This window comes from Anser cygnoides, chromosome 1 (assembly GCF_040182565.1).
Source record: "Anser cygnoides isolate HZ-2024a breed goose chromosome 1, Taihu_goose_T2T_genome, whole genome shotgun sequence".
Taxonomy (NCBI): Eukaryota; Metazoa; Chordata; class Aves; order Anseriformes; family Anatidae; genus Anser; species Anser cygnoides.
The window spans coordinates 195,920,382-195,937,903 of record NC_089873.1 but is presented as its reverse complement, the minus strand read 5'-3'; the positions used below and the strand labels follow the sequence as shown (position 1 = coordinate 195,937,903).

The window sequence follows — 17,522 nt, the reverse complement described above, 5'->3', positions numbered from 1 at the left end:
TTTTGATAACCTTCATTATGTCCAGACTCTGGTTTCCTGCTTTTGATCACAGTGAGAAAAGCCATGTCGTACAGTCTGCTTCACATACAAACTGTGCAAGTCCAAGGTGAATTAAAGGTTTCTGTATCTGTCAAACATACATACACGGTTTTCTTCTGACCGTGCGCAGGGTTACATAACTACAGCTCTCAAATTGGGTCTACAAATTCATTGTTCAATTTAAGCTTTTAGCTTTGTGAACGCTGTTGGAGTGCCTTGTACATGCCTTGGGAGATTGGAGTATCATTTTTTATTGCTGTAACTCTAATTTCTCTATACAGTGGTTTGAAGGTTGCTGAATTTTAAGTTCTGGAAGAATATACGACAACATAGGGCTCCCCCATTTTGTATTAATGCCATTGCTGCACCCGTTGCACCTGAATTTTAAAGTAGTTTATATCCTTTTACTTAAAGCAATTTTAAGCAAAATAAAGTAGTATGGAAGCCCATTTCAGTCAAAATAAATACCTAATCATTTGCAATACTTAAACTGTTAAAAATGCTACATACCAATGTGATCTAGTTGCATCCAATAAAAATATACCAAGCTAAATAAGTACTTCGCAGTCAATAAATATTAGAGCTTTTCAGCAGACAATCAGTTTGGCTTGGTAGGAGCAAATTGATATATAAAGGATATACAAAGTCCAAGGATAATTAAAAATTAAAACAAAACAAACAAAAACTCTCACTGCAGTTTTTATGCCTGCTAATTGCACTCTTGGTCATAACCTACTATTCAAAATGTTCTTCATTTGACAAAACTTACTTTAATTGTTAACCTCATTAGAAACATTGTTGATTCTCTGTATTTTGAAACTCAGTGGAAAACAACAACAACAACAAAAACAGACCTGAGAAGGATTCAGTTGCTCAGTGCTTTATTTCACAGAAGAATGAACATTTCAGCAAACATACAGTATCGCACTTTCCACATATCAGCAGAGCCCAGGCAGTAGCAAAATGTTACTGATCTCTATGCTGTACTGGATGTTAGAAGGGGAAAAAAAAAAAAAAAAAAGTAAACTGAGCATAATGTTCAGATACAAATATTGTCAAATATATCCCTGGTTTAATTCTGTTTTAATTAAAGTAGATCTTATGCTGCCTCCTGTCGGTCAACTACAAACAAAAACATCTAAAATTAGACTCCACGTTTCAAAATGCAAACAGCATATCCTATATCCTATACCTTACCTAACAGTTACTACTAATCAGAAGAGGTATACAGCTTTCTTAATGGAGTAATACCAGGAATAAATCTGACCCAGTAAATCTACTCCATTTTTAAAATATAATGATTTTCTAACAGCAGTAAACTGACTTACTATTAATGTATTTAGAATATAGAAAATAAATTCATTAGCGCATAAATAATGATCATCAGGTCTGTGCAAACATAATCAATATAAACACCTGAATAATTGATATTTATTATAACTCAACCAATATGATAACATTACCAAAGTGCCATAATGTTTTGATAGCATTCTTTAAAAATTAAGATTATTCCAATATAATCATTACTGGGAATTGAAGTCCCACATACAATATATTATCTTAATGTATATTATACTGGTCATGCTTATAATGTGTTCTGTGACATATAATAGACAACTATTAGAAATGTTTTGGTTACATTATTTAAGTGCAAATAGTAGCATATACTTTTACATGCAATTCGAATGTTTTAAACATTTTACTATATTTCAGTGAGAACATCGGTAATCATTAATCTAGTCATGGACTGTTTTTAGAGGAATGTACATTTTCATAAAGTTCTGTGAGCTTTCAAAAGTCAGAAAAAATATAGAAAAAAATTGCATGAATTTTGGGATCTTTTTAAATTCCATAGCTGCTGTGTAAAGTCAACTAAAAATATCTATTTGATCCAGACTTACAGAAGTAACTCGAGCAAATAATCCATATTCTTTTGAGTAGTGTAGTTGACTTCACTGAGATTTCATCTATCATTGGGTATTAATCACAGCATGTGGAATATTGGCCATTAGTCATATCATAAAGCCTTGTTTCTAACCATGACTTTCTAGCACAGCTGCTTCTACACTCAATTCCGCTATCAGATTTAACCCTTGTATGTGAAACTACAGCAAATAGCCTTTTTATTCCTCCTTGGGCTTACCTACATAATGGAAGAAATTTCATTCTATTTCACAGTAACTTTTTACAAGCAATAGTGTAAAATAACTGACACTACCACTTTATTTCTTGATCACCGATTAAGACAGCTAAACTCCATTTGAAATCCATGAACGATTTGTCGGACTGGGAACTGACATTAGTTCCTGTGCAAATGTCGCGTAGAATATTAAAGAAGCATATGTTTTCCAAATAAAGCTGCATTGTTTTCACTATATATATATATATATATAAATTGTATAATTTACCACATACGCCATTGCTCTGTCTGATGTCATGTGATAGAGGTATGTGCATATAGCAAGTAGCTGGATGGAGGACCACCAGATAAAATGTGCTGGAAGGAAAAACTTGGAGGAAAGAGCATCACCTGAATTTGTGACCGACTCAGTGCTGTTTATGCGGCCCAACAATTCGGTCAGGACACTGGCAATTGAAAATAACTCGCAGTTCTCTAGTCTCTCCCAACTTGCATAGCTGTTTATACCCATGTGCTATGGGCATAATGTCACTTTTGTCATTGCATAAATTGCATACTTATTACTTGGGTATAAAAACAGCATGAAAGCACAAGCAAAGAATTAGCATTTCTGATGGAAAGTGACAAGTTACAATAATTAAAGGTTAATGAAGTCTCTTTGCTACCTTGAGTAGCCTTATTAAAGCTAAAACTACTGTTCTCCTGTATGTCTATTTATTTGTCTCTTGATGTTTCAATAAGCAGAAATAGTTTTCTCCATCTCTCCTAAACTATTCAATACATTTGGTTTGCACTAATGAAAAGTAGTTGTGTTCCAGTACAAAAATACTTGCATTTCCATATGGTGATTCTATAGGGTCTAAGTGTAGTTATGAGTTGGAGACTCATGATGAAAAGAGCGAAATAAATGTGGAAGTTACCTGAAATACTACTACAACAAACTATTTACTTCTACAGAACTGACACATACCTTAATAGAAATTACTGAGGGGGAAGGTTCCGCTAGCAATAGGTTATCCAAATGTGCATAATTTTCATTTACATCCTTATGAAAATATTTATGATAAATATTATGTAATTTTTTAAAGATACCTGATAACAAGTAATAAAAATCACAGAATTGGAGCTTGCCATTGTTTGCTGTGTGAAAGAGAAATACATTGCTAGGTGATACCAAGCTTTAAGCAGAAATGTTGAGCTTGACTTTTGCAGACAGTACATGCAGTAGAGATGTGATAACGAAATTACCCTAGTTGCCTCAAGCCGTGTGAAAGAATTTTTAGCTACCTCACTAAATTTTGTTCATTTTTCAGCTACTTGGAAAAGACGTGCTTAGATGTTTAGAACCATTTTGACTGGCATAACACAACTTTATGGCTTAAACAATACATAAGGGCTCCCAAAATGTTATTTAAATATTTGGAAAGAAAGAAAATTCTCAGGCTGTGGAAGATTACAAACGAGTTTATGAAACCTAGCTAATGCGAGTGTCCTTTCGTCAGACATAGGTCCCAATTTGTATGCATGAGATCAAATTTACTTCACTATGTATACCTTGACTAATAGTAATACTGAAAGTCCATTACAATTTTAACATGATGATAGATTACTGTAGGAAGTTTCTCAAGCAATATATTATGTAGTGTTTACCATGTAATATTTTAACACTTAAAATTACTATGAAGTACAAGATGGAAGTGTCATTCATTTAAACTGCTATAGAAGTAAAAAAAAAAAAAAATTAAAAAAAAAAAAAGGGTTATTTCACTTCAGAATACTACTTACTTTAAGTATTGGGAGTTATTTATGTAACACTGTATTTTGTGTATGACAAGATACAAACTTTTCCCATAGTTAACTGAAGCAACAACTAAAGCTGACTGTACAGCTTGCTGCTTATCAGATAGCACTGCAGACTTCAGAGGTGGAAGACTTCTGTTCAAAGCGGTTTTTCTTGCAGCGACTGAGGTGACCACCTGTACAGCAAAGTTCCCACAGGAATCATCCACCCTGTAGAAATCTTTTTCGCCCTGCAGAATGGCACCAAGGTTTTTTTTTGCCACAGCTATGGGATGACAACGGAAAGTACAGCTACTACTAAGGCACAAGGATGGAGAAAAACTGGTCAAACGGAAGAGCTGATGTAAGATGACAGAAATTATCAGTCTCTTCATGTCAGATACCTGGTTTTAATGCTGTGAAGGTCACTTTGGCTTTTGCCTTTGCTAAGGTCATTCTAATAGGATAAAGCTGACAAAAAAACAACAACACATGAATGTAGATTACTTTTAAACTTCAGTTACATAGGGAAAACAGTATCGCAAGCACTATTCTCACTCAGCAATTTGTCTCCTAGGTCAACTGTGATTATTACAGAAATAATGGCACATTACAAGATGAATTCTTCATAACTTCTTTCTTGAAATGTAGTGTTTTGAAAATTATTCAGATAACTACAGAGAAGAGTTGTATATAAAACTAAAAAATACTTTATATATAATGGCTAATATTAATGACAATTTTATGGACCCTTTCGAAAACAACTCTATAGCTGACAATTTAAACTGAATAACTTAAAACAAAAATAGTACATAGTTTTATGCAAATTAATACCTAAAAATCTGTTCTAAAACTTGTGCATTTAAATAGATTCATCTGACTCAAGAGTTTCAAAATTCTCCGGAGCAAATTGTCATTACAGATGACCAGGGGTCCCTATATTTATTAAACTGAATGACCTGACAGTAAAACTCAGTTAAGGCTCTTGGCATTGGGGAAACTTCTTCCCACTCAGACCTACTGCTGTGGTAGACTTGAACTTCATCTGTGATTTCTTCTGGAGCATAATCACCACCTAATATATAAATTTTGTCTTCTGTCCCAACTGCGCCTGCATTAAAACCAGCGCATTCGAAAGATCCTTCCCCTTTCCATACACAGGTTTCTGGGCAAAAGCTGTAGACCTTGTAGGTGGAGAGATCACATATATACAGCGTGCAGTTCACTGGAACAGCTTTGATTAGAGTTGCATGGAAAAACTGCCCAAATTCTGCTACAAGCTCCGACCACTGATCAGTCATAGCATTATACTTAAAGAAACAGTCAAGAGATGGATTAAAGGCGTCAGTAATCTCTACTTCTGAGCCAAGGACGTAAATTATATTCTGACATGCACTTGCTTCTGGATAGTAGATACCTCTTGGTAACTGGCTTACAGATTTCCAGTCTTTGGAAAGAGGATTATAACATTCTACATCCAAAAGACTTCGGGTTTCTTGAGCTCCTCTGGTCTTCCCACCTATTACAAACAACTGGTTTAAGGTTACAACAGATGTGTGCATTGTCCTTGGCTTTGTCATAGCTGACACAATGGAGAATTCGTTGCTGACTGGGCAGTAGCACCAGGTTTGGTCCGTGGCATCATGAAACGGCTCAGCAATATGAAGCCTGACGGTCCTATAGCAATTCCCCTTACATCCTCCAGTTATAAATATTTTTTCTCCATAGCTAGATAAACTTGACCCTGGAAGATCAATCATGTGTGTATTTGGTAGTTCTTTCCATTTATCTGTTTTGATGTTGTAGCAAAATGTATGCCTGTTTTCTCCATCTTCATCAGTTTTATGAACAAATATGTATTTTTCTGTTGTTGAAGGACGTGCATCTGGAAACAGTCCACTAAAGTTTTGCACGCTTTTAACTGCATCATTGATTATTACTGAACAATTAGCACTTTTCAGTAAATATTCTTCAGAATGCAGAAAGTCTTGCAAAGTCTTTTCAGGTAACTGGTGCAGTCTCACTTTTTGGATCAAATTAGGCAGATATTTCTGTCGCGTTTCTAAGTTGTGTTTGGTCCACTGAAGGACAGCTTTCAACACTGATTCTTCCTCAGGGACATCTAGTTCGTCAGCCTCAAGACATTTTTGTAATATCTCAAAATTAATCTCCAAGAAGTCACTTGATCTGAGTAGCAGGGAAAAGTGGTGCTGTACAAAATCTAGTGCGTGATCAAATAAGCGGTCGGAGCCGTAACTTTCTGATAGCGATAGCAACTGTAAGCAATTCACAAGATCAATACTTTTTATTAGAAAGTCACTGCAAGCTTTGGAAAGGAGTGAAACTTGAAGAAATGATGACAGCTGGAAGAGCATTTCCACATTATCATTTGTTATCTCTGTTTTTCCTGTGTAAGCATAATCAAGAAAAGCTTTCACTGCCTTGGGTGATAGATTACTAATAGTAACATTGCCATCATCTCGTTCTTTCATATTAACTTCAAACATGGCTCTGTGAATAAAATACAGAAGATATACACAGAAATTAAGGATCTAGCAAACAGAAAAGAACGCTGATGTGAGAAGGAGGAGATAATAAGGTGGGATGGCTGTATAGATCTAAAATGTGAAGGTTATCAAAAATAAGAACACATTTGCTTGAAATGGTAGCAGACATAAAGGAGTGGTGATAAGAACGTATTCAAGGCGATAGCTCATAAAAATGATAGCAGCAGCTGTGTTTTCTATGGATTTTCAGAGTGAGATGAAGTCTACAGCTCTCAATGGGAACAAAGATGTGAAAATGTTCGGGGCAGCATCAGCTTCAACGCTGAGAAAGAAAGGCAGATTTAAAAAATATATAGCAAGAAACCAACATGATTTAGGTCATGCACTGTGGATGAATACAGAAAATTAAGAGAAAAAAAGGCCTTCAAAATTGCAGGCTGGAACAAATGGCAGGATGGATGATGGGTGCACTCCTCAGTCATTAAGTGGGCGAGTGGTGAAAGAGGAGAAAAGTATGAAGAACCTTCATTTTTGCTATAGAGTTGACAGATAGATTTATGGGTACAGGCAGATGTCAGAAAAATGAGGTTCTGACATAGTATTGGATGATAAAATGAATCTTGTGCAGAAAGTGGATTGTGACTGAATACAAACAATGGTTGAAATTATTAAACAAACATTATTGCTCAGTAGGTCTGTCCAAATTTTACTGCAACTGAGTATTTTATTACTAAATATGCAATAATTACTTTTTAACTTTTAACTACTGCACACAATAGCAACAGCTCCTGAATTTGACAAATGATACTAGAGAAAAAATTAGACAAATGATTCCAAATACTAAGTATATCATCTGGATTATTAATATATCAAATGTAGTTGCTATTAATAGAAGGAGCTCTGTTACACAATTAGTATCTGTATAGCATGTGATTTTTAAAATCCCATACTTCTATGAAGCCAAAGAGGAAAAAAATAAATCACTGTGTATAGCATACTCTTTGGAAAGTGAAAATCAGGTAAAGCAGCAACTCACCTGACCTCCTGAACAAGAAGGTAAAATTACAGTAAGAAACTTACATCCCAAAGAACTTTTTACATACTCAACAACCCAATCTTTTGAATCCTTTCCTCATTGACCCAAGAGCTATGATATAAATCTCTAAGTTGTAGAGTAAAATGGAAAGGATGCTGGATGCCTAGGAAATGCACTACAGCTTCACTTACACACAATAGCAACTGAGTGATACCAATAGGAGGAAAGCAGTCTAGGAAAAGGCTTTGAATCTGAAAGCTAAAGTGTAGGGAGCAAAATATTGCTGAATATTGGGTGTACAAAATGAAACCAAAACTAAGAGACGTCCAAAGGCAAGAAATATCATTTTCAGATGAAAAACCTTTTATCTAGTGGACGTGGGTACTTTTTATTCCATGAAGGTAGTAAATGGGCCTTGCATTCCAGGACAACTTACGAATTCGATGGCTGCTGTTAGCAGCTGTTACATGAAAACCCTCCTGGCAAATTTTAACCTGAAATGCCTGTAGATAGTAAAAAGGCCACGTTACCATGTGCTTACTCCAGTTCTAAAAATTAACGCTGGAAGCTCTTTCATACTAATATTCCTTTCTACCGGTGTCTTCGTGTTTCAGTAAAAAGTGTACTTGGAAACAGATTTTCAGCGTGGAATTGCATGACTGAGTCTTACTAAGGAAAAGCTCCGCAAAGTTCTTCATAAATTTATATTCTGTATGTGAATAATCTGTCCCTTAAGAATGTATAGCTTTAAGTACCAGAAAGAAAATCACAGATTTGTTTCATGCTGAAAGGCTGAACTCTGTAGTTTAGAAAAATATATTAGATATCTGATAAATAATTATAAAGACAAACAGTGCTATGCTGATCACTCATCTTACTATAACAAAATCCAGCCCCACTCCAAAACCATGAACAATTTACCCACAATTGTTCAATGCAAAATGTATATGGAATCAACCTGTTCTGTTTCACAATGTAAATATGTCAAAGTACATAGACTGTCCCAAACAAAGTCAAACAATTGCAGACCTTCAGGTACAGATACAGGCAACTTATTTAAATTCTACCAAACAGCAGAGTCAGTTAAGGTTTGCTATCTTTATTTCACAGTACAGACTGCTGTTTGAATCTAAAATTCATAGGGTACTCATATCACTTTGGAAATCTAACATTGCAATTTCTTTCTTTTTTCTTTCTTTCTTTCTTTCTTTCTTTCTTTCTTTCTTTCTTTCTTTCCTTTCTCTCTTTCTTTTTCTTTCTCTCTCTCTCTCTTTCCTTCTCTCTCTCTCTCTTTTTTTTTTTAAGTATCCTTAATATGATGTTTGACCACTTTGATTAAAACCCTACAGACATGTGAAAATTGTGTTGATTTATCTTTTAATTTTTGGTATTCCTTCCCTCCCTCTCAGAGAACTTACAATCCATTTCCTACAAAGTCACGCCAAAATTATGTTTACCTGAAAAAATCACTGCATGCTGCCAGTACACAACGATGACAAGGAATTATTTCATCTTTCACAATAATTTTAAAGTCAAAAAATGTATTTTGTTCTCTGAACTTTTGTAGTACTTTTAGAATTTGTTGTCCATGACCTTCAGCCACTAAGGAATTGATTTTACTTTCAGGAACAGAAATTCCATTGCAAATAGGTCTGCTAATGTAATCCCGTTGATTGGCCATGTTTTCTTCAATCTAATCCTGAAATGGAAAAATAAGTAATTGATTTTAGAGTCTCATTATTTTTGTAATCAATATGCCATAAAACACAAATCCTGAAGTTGGTTTGCAAGTCGTATGTACAGTTCCAAAATTAAGTGATTTTTACACTGAATTTGATAATAATACTTCTACTTTGCAAAATACGTAAAGAAGACATACTTTGAAAAGTAAAATATCTGACGTAGCAAAAAGCATATCTACAAATAGTACCTACCTGTAGGATTTTTTTCAATAGAGTCCACAGGGAACATACCAAGGAGTGTGATATAGATTTTAATTGTCATGAAAGAGTATTCCTAGGCTTACCCTCAAAAAAAATGCACACTTATAATTTGATGAAAAATGAAGATGGAAAAGGAGAATTTCATTACATATTTTTAGATTTTAAGAAGGTTCATTTGCATACTACAAACCCCCAAACTCAAAGCAGACCAATGGTCTTTCTAAGGCTTACAGAGCACAGGAGACACAGGCTCCTGGATTCCCGTTAGGCATTCCAGATGAAAATAACAGCGCAAACACGACAGCCTGGCCTAACCACAGGATTGCTAGGGGTTACCAGGTGGGGTCATGCAGAGACAGTTTGGTGACAGTACAGCTTTGAGTGTTTCAGCAATTGACACTGACTTTACCTTGCAACCTCTGCTCTTGCCCCTGAAGCCGTCTGTTTGCTTACGGCTTACCCTGCACGCTGGGAGCTCCATTTACAGTGACGTACATTAACTGGGTTCAGAACTGATTTAATCTTAAGACAGTGCAATCTCCCTTTCAGTAGACAAGGTTTTCTAGTGAAAAGCCCTATACTGAATAAAGTGCATGGTCTGTACAGTAAGTTGGGCTTTGCCTTTTTATTTTTTTTGTACATTAAAAATATTTTATTCCACTTTGATGGCATAACAAAAAATACTTTATATAAATATAAATATATTTAATATATAAAAAAATTATATTTATATTAAGTATTTTATATTTAAATATTTTATATTTTATAAATATAAAATATATTTAAAATATATAAATATATTTTATTTACACCTATACTGAGAGCTATTCATACTGCTTCAGATGCATAAACTGGCCTTGCTGGAAACCTGTGTCAAGCTTGCCTATTTTAAAGCTTAAGGAAACATGTCACAGTTTTTCTATTAGAGGATTCTGCTTCCACAATTCCAATTACAATTAGCAACAGATAATGGCCCACCTGAATTGACAAAGAAGCAGATAAAAAATCCAAGCCAAACACGGAGACCATAAAAATACCGATTCTGTTTTTTAAATTTCATGAAAAGGCTTATCTAATCAGGTGATACATTCAGAACAAACTACACCATCAGGCGGTCTTCTTCATGGGAGGTACTTTCACAGCAGACTGATCTACGCTTTTATCTAGTCAGGTAGCTCCAACCACAAATAGACCTCCATGTCTCCTGGAATAGAAGAGATCCATTGATCTTGCTCCCAGCACTGGCACCCTTGGAGCAGGCATCTTCTCCTTGCCATGGCCAGACAATCTCATGTATTCACTCTTTCCATTCTAAGCCTGAGGAACTAGGAAAATACAGAAGAACAAGACCACCGTTTATTCTGATAATACATGGCCTCATAAACCCCAACTTCCATAAATCATAAAGCTTTTTTTTTTGTGTCAGAATTCTCTAGAATACCTTTTTCTTATGACCTTCAATTCTACTCCTCAAAAGACTGAATCTGGAAAAAGCAGAGTCATTTCAGTAAAATTAGTTTCTCACAATTCAATGAAACTTAAAATAAGTGAATTTCAAGGTTTAATTAGCATTATATATTTTTTTTCTAAAGGAAATGTAAACCTTTTCACAAAATTCTGGAATTGATAATAGATAGTAGGCATGTTCCTCCTTTTACATGTAATTTCTATATCAAGCTCTGACTTACTGCTTGTTTTCTGTGGGTAAAATTACCAGTTTCAGTAACATTTATCTTTGTATAAGGAACACAGAAACATTTAATGTCATCAGGTCCATCTCTGCAGGTAAAGACATCATATAATCACTTTCATAAAAGCATATATTTTCCTATTTTTCTTTTATCACCACTATTTCCACTGAAAAGCTATCCCACTACTATTGATGACAAGACTGCAAGCACTCTTTTAAGTACACATTCAATTTATTAATGCTTATGCATATTTGTTCTTCTGACAAAACTGTTATTTGACTTAATTTTCCTTTGTGATATTTAGTCACTCACAATGATCAAGTGACGATATCCTCTTTTTCATCTACTTTTGTTAGGATGAATTAAACAACTGTCAAAATTTCTAAGGCCATTTATGAGACTGATTTTTTGTTTTGCTTATTATTTCCTGCAGCTTTTTCTTCATTCAGTCCAGTTTGAGCTCATCTTTCTTTCATTGTTATCAGATTTATTGTACAGCATGATGGTTAAATGCTCAGCAGCGTCTCACTACTCATCCGGTGCATCTTAATCCTAATCTGTGATAGCAGTGTCTTCTTATTTTGTATTAAAAGCAATTTTCAGTGATGTACTGCAACTGGTTTTGTCCATCATTAAGGGAGATATACAGAATACTGTGCTTTGTCACTCCTTCCTCTGCTCCACTGAAAAAAAAAAAACATCAATTCTCATTTCCCCTGTAGCGAATTCCTGCTTTACATGATATTTTTGGTACTATTTTACCAGTTTGACCGATCTGTTCATGATTTTAGATCCCTGCAAAATACCTTGAACAATTCAGCTAAAACTTTGTATGTTAAAAACAGAGCCAAGTAGCATTTATAATTATTTCATGCATCTTCTACAAAGTTGTATGAATTAATCAATAGTTGCAATTACATTTATAAATATTTGATCAAGTTCCTGACAGCAGAGTTAAAACATGGGGGTGCAGACATATGTTGTGTAGGTCTGGAGTTCAGAAAAACTGGGCAATGAGACTCCTTATTTTTGTTCCTTTTAGGAACACAGAATTCCAGTTACAGAGTCTGTCTTTATGTGGATTACCACGAACCAAACTCCAGTAGGTGGTTCATTAGACTTGGGATCTCCTACTTTAATTTCTTAACATACGGCTGTGTGCCATATAGCCTTTTCCCAAGGCACCCAAAGCTACACCTTCTCAGGCCCTCTTCCATCACGCAACCGCACAGATACTCGTCACACAACAGCCTTCTGGCACCTCCTATAATGTGACACGTCAGACCCTGAGTGCTGGCATATGGGGCTGGGTATTGCCTGCTCTGAGACCAAACGTGGTCTCTGATGTGGCCAGACTGAAGGTTCCCCACCACTCGGCAAAGCTTCTTTGCTCACGTACTGGACGTTTTCACATCTTGTACTGATGAATGCCACATTTTGGTCACTGGGTAGACGCACAACTGGCCATAAGAATGGCAAGACTCACGGCATCCCGAAGAGGTCGGGAGGGACAGATGACAGGCTCAGGAACGCTTCAGCTACCTGCCATATGGCCTCCTTGCTGAAGACGCCCTGACAGAAGGGAGCCTTGGGTTGCTGTCTAGGTTTGTGCTTGTGGGCTCCATCTGGTCACGGCTGATCGTCTGCCACTCTTACTGTACGGTTATCCCCTTTGTTCTCACTCTGCCTTCTCAAAGGGAATTTAATTATTATTTTTTTCCAGTTTCAGAGTTCTGTGTACCTTTAAGTATCAGCCCAGCTTTCTAAAAAATGAAACCAAACCCCCTGAAAGTTTTCCTGCTTGAAAGTCACATCTGCACTGGCCACTGCAATGACGTTTGACAAAGACGTTTATTTAAGGCCGACCCCACTTAACACGTAATCAGGAAGATATTATGTACCTTCCAAGGCTCAGACTTCCACTTGAGATGTGAGGCATTCTGCACACCTGACAGCTGAACGGCAAGAAACGGCCAGCTTACGTCTGGCCACAAAGTAAGCCAAAGCAGCAGGCACCTGAACAGCAGGAGGTGGGGACGGTAAGGTAATGGCAGTCGTTAGGGTGGATGAACTACGGGAACACCTTATGGGAAGAACAAGGTTGTGATGGTAAGAGCATTCTCACGGTCCATTACAAAGTACAATAGAAAGGACCCAGACCTCTTTAGTTCTGCTGTTCACAAGGCCCTCCATTTCAATACTGCCCTTTTCCCAAGAGCAGTCTAGAAAATAATGAGCTAGATGACCCAGGTGTCAGGTATCCACACTGAAAATTGTGATAAGCCTACAGTCAAAATGTGGTATAGGCACATTCCTATCATTATTATCTTATCTCCTTGTAAAAAGCTTCAAGAAAATGCCTAACTGTCCTTAATGGTTGTATACCAAGCACATTGCTGCAACACCACTCCCTGAACTTCTGGAGGAATTCTTTTACCTCACTGATGGTAATGTTACCTTTTCAAAAATAGTTAAAAGATGTAACATCATTATAAAGATTTTCTATTATTTGGCACCACTGGCAACCCTTCTTAGATGTATTGGTAGTTCTGTGTGTGGAAGAAATTGAAATGTGCAATTTATCTGTTTATAATCTTCCTTTGGGAAGTCCGGCTGCCTTTCTGAGTATCAATTTCCTAATCTTGATATTTGTAGACTCCTAGACATTACACTAAGAGACTGTAGTCTCTTAGACTGGTACTCCAGACTGCAGTATCTTTAAGATATCTAAGAGACAGCATAATTTAAACTTACACAAGTGTCCAAAAACATCCAAGCCAGCCATTTTCTAAATATCTAAACAGCCACACGCTAAAATCATAATCAGTATGCCTCCTATAATAGGTGATAGCACCCATTCTACCAGGTGTGAAACGGCAAAGCAAACAGAGCTGCAGAGTGAGCTCTGAGCACAGACAACCTTTGGTTTGGGTTGTGTCTACTGTGGTTGTCACCAGAGCATTGAACAGAACATAGCCGTAGAAAGTACCTGTATTTATACATCCTGAACCGACAGCCCAAATAGCCTTAGATGCTGTGACTAACAGAATAAGTGGTTAGTTACATTTTGTACTAATGAAGATGAGAATGGTGTGAGATGTGCTGTTCTATGTGGGTAACAGAGGTAAGTTACAAGGGAAGGACAAAGGCATGCATAGTAAGAATCGAGCATGAAAACCCAGATGAGGAGGACACGGTACGAAGTGACACTGGAGGAGAATAACAACAAACTCTTTTGATGATTTATAATAGTAAAACAAAAATATATATAGAAATATATCCAACTTTGTAATAGCCAAACGGATGTTGTTTTGTGAAAGTATAGAACATACATAAATATTGTGCCTAAGCTAGCATTTTGTGAGAAAAAAACACGCCAGGGCCGTGCCTGCCTGACAATAAACATGACTGAACCTCTGCAATTGAACAGAGGCCCGAGACCATTCCCAACACAATGGACACAAATCTTACTTGACCAGTGCATTCACACAGCACAAATAGCATTCTCCATGTAGATAACGCACACATCCAAAACAGTCCAAACTCAACACTGAAGTACCAAATAAAGGTTAACAAAAAACTGTAAAGCACCCTTTAGCTGTTTTTATCTCAAAGCACAATATAACTGTGCTGTAGCACTCTCTGTACAGCACTCTCTGTAAATTAAAGAAGAAAAAAGACATTATCTCTTAATAGTTGTTACCTAGGAGAACTATCTCATGAGAAACAAATAGCGATTCAAGAGAGCATTACCTTTGTCACTTCACCTGCTCCCAACTTGGTTGGTATGTCTTACTAGACAAAAGGGTTTTAGAAAAGAGAGATTGTAAATGCTGTTATTTTACAGAATATTTTGTGTACCTAGGAAGAAAGAATTAAGACAATGAAGATAAAGAAACTGTATTCATTTTTGCGAGGAGGCTTTGGTTTTCTAATACAAAATTTAACTGTACAGAAAGTGTAAGTTTTGAAAAAATGCTCCCTCTTACCCTTCAACTGCTTTAGTGTAGTAAGAATTAGAATGCTATAAAATCTTGGGAGGTTCAGCATGTCAAGTTCAATGTTTTAAATTAATATTTTAAAATTTATTTTTAATATTTCGAGTACACTACATAGTTATTAAGACAATTTGCTGTTTTCACTCCTGATCTATTCAAAGGGGGAGAAATTAGTAATTTATTGTCAAATTTTAAACACACTGCTCCCCACTACACATCTAATTTAACAGCTCCTGATTCATCGAGATGAGAATGAGTGGAATAGGTGTCTAAAGGGTACCTTTGGTAATCCTTCTAATTGTTGACTATACAGGCAAGAGTGGATTGAAAGACAATCGAAGTGTAAATATTAAGTAGAAAGTTCTGTATTTTTATATTTTGTTATTGCTTTGTCTTCACTGTATCAAATATCTGCAATCTAAAACAGCAACAGAATTCCAAGTTCCTGTCTGGAAAATTCAGTGCAACTCAGTCTCACAGCTTTTTCATAAATAAGTGAACATCGCAGAAAATTAATGCTCCGTCAATCATTTTCAGACAATCAGAAAAGATGCATGTGACATTATGAGACATTTACTCCACAAAAAAGTGGCATTTATCAATAATACATACTGAGACAGTACTGTAAGAAGAAAAGGTGACAGAGAGACTTTAAAGATTTGAATTCTTTAGAAGTGATTGAAAAAAAACAGCATGAAAAGGAAAAAAAAAATGAAGAAGAAACAGCATGGTACCAGCAGGAAGCAGTGAAATTGCACTGGTTCCTGCAGACATTCCCACTGTGGAAGATTCCCTCTCTGCAAGCAGCAGTCTGTAATTGCATATCCTTTCACAAACACATAAATCCATTAAGACAAAAAAAAAAAAATTAATAAGGAGAGCTCAAACTGACTGGATTTTATTGTAAAACTAAATTTCTTAAAATCATCAGGTTCCTTTGGAAATTATTTTTAGATAAGGAAGGTCAAGAATTGTAATTTTCATTTTCCGTATAAAAGATGGAATTGAAACGCAATGTTGTACTTCGAATTCTGGCAAAAGTAATAACTGCAAGTTCCAGAAGAGAAAAATTGCTGTTTTTACTGGGTTTTCTAGTCTTTTAAGCTCTGTATGTGATTAAAAAAAGTTAATCAGATACAGATTAGTATTTGTGAGCAGCATTTTCCTGCTTTTTCTGACTGTACTAAATCCTCCTCTGCTGTCATTTCACTTTGTGTCAGTGTGGATAACACACAAGGGAGTAAGTATGACGTCCCTTGCTTAAGTCACAAGGAAAAATGGGAATCACATTTGAAAAGAAACAAATTACACTGCTGATGCCTTCCTGAAACTTTCTTCCCCAGCTGTTACTTCAGCATTTAAAATATTTTGCAGAGCCCAACCTGTACGCAGTTATAATTGGGGTTATTTTGGGCAGGAGGACAACAGCTCACCTGGCCTGGGGGGAAACGGCATTTTTTTTTCACATTACAGGGAGTTGGGATGCTGAATAACGACAGGTTCTAAGAAATGCCTGACGTAACACCACTTCATTATTTTTATTTATCACTTGATGGCTAGCACAGAGAGGCACAGCCGAAAACAGACAAGTGCCCAGAAGCGCTGCCCGTTCCCCTGAGGCCCCCAATCCGCAGCCCAGGGGAACAAAATGGCCCCGCCGCTGGTCTGCGGCTGAGGGCACCACCTCAACCCACTGTGCCCCCCACCGAGACACACGGCAACGGCCCCAGGAGGCCTTTGGGGCCAGACGGGGCCTTCAGGGGCCCTACCCGGGGTGACACTGGCTCTGTCCCTGTCCCCAACCCTGTCCCCCTCCCTGCCCTTGCCCTCACAGCGCCCCGCCCGCCAGGGGCGGGCAACGGCTTCAGCGCCGCTTCTGCGCATGCCCACCCTCCCGCGCATGCGCCCTGCGCCGCCTCCCTTCATTCTAAGGGAGGACTCAGCCTGCCGGCCCGTTTTTTCCTCTTGCAGCCCGACTGCGGGCTCCGGGACGTGGCGGTCGCCGGTACCGCCGCTGCCCCTCTGTAAGCAGCGAAGAGCTGCCTCCCTCCCCACCTCCGCGCTCCCCGCCGAACAGCGCGCACCCACCTGCAGCCGCCACCAGCAGCTCACCGCCCCGCTCTGGCCCACCCCCCGGCGGCAGCCCCGCCAGCGGATTGGCTCCTTCCGGTGTCATTCTCCGCGCTCTCTCCCTCGGAATGGCTTGGCGGGCTGTCAATCGGGATAAAGCCCCGCCCACCCTCCCATAGAGCTCTGACGGCCCCGCCCAGCCTCCTTCTCCCTGATAAGCCGGCGGTTGGCGCGTTCTCCTGTCACTCATGGCTTTTCTGGCACCGGATTGGTCCTGGTGGCTCCACAGCTGGGCCCTCCCACCGACCGCTCGGGTTGG

At 37.6% G+C, this 17,522-nt stretch overlaps 2 protein-coding genes across 11 annotated transcripts in view; one reads left to right on the top strand and one right to left on the bottom strand.

Moving 5' to 3' along the window:
- Positions 1 to 903: 903 nt before the first annotated feature.
- Positions 904 to 17,354, bottom strand: KBTBD3 (kelch repeat and BTB domain containing 3). Of its 10 annotated transcripts, none has more exons than XM_066989835.1 (5): positions 17,222 to 17,285; positions 10,886 to 10,928; positions 10,423 to 10,769; positions 8,959 to 9,200; positions 904 to 6,469 (listed from the first exon to the last, which is right to left on the bottom strand). In XM_066989835.1, exons 4-5 carry the CDS (start codon positions 9,180 to 9,182, stop codon positions 4,849 to 4,851), a joined length of 1,845 nt encoding a protein of 614 aa, XP_066845936.1. In that variant the 5' UTR covers positions 9,183 to 9,200; positions 10,423 to 10,769; positions 10,886 to 10,928; positions 17,222 to 17,285; the 3' UTR covers positions 904 to 4,848. The 10 variants fall into 10 exon arrangements, with proteins under 10 accessions (XP_066845936.1, XP_047934145.2, XP_047934146.2 ...); XM_048078188.2 differs by lacking the exon at positions 17,222 to 17,285 and adding an exon at positions 11,448 to 17,139; XM_048078189.2 differs by lacking the exon at positions 17,222 to 17,285 and adding an exon at positions 14,889 to 17,139.
- The window catches only part of AASDHPPT (aminoadipate-semialdehyde dehydrogenase-phosphopantetheinyl transferase), a 164,400-nt gene continuing 164,197 nt past the window's right edge, over positions 17,320 to 17,522 (top strand). Inside the window, exon 1 of the mRNA XM_066989840.1 lies at positions 17,320 to 17,517. Coding sequence (XP_066845941.1) covers positions 17,452 to 17,517 — 66 coding nt within the window. The 5' untranslated portion in view covers positions 17,320 to 17,451. The remainder of the gene's footprint in view (positions 17,518 to 17,522) is intronic.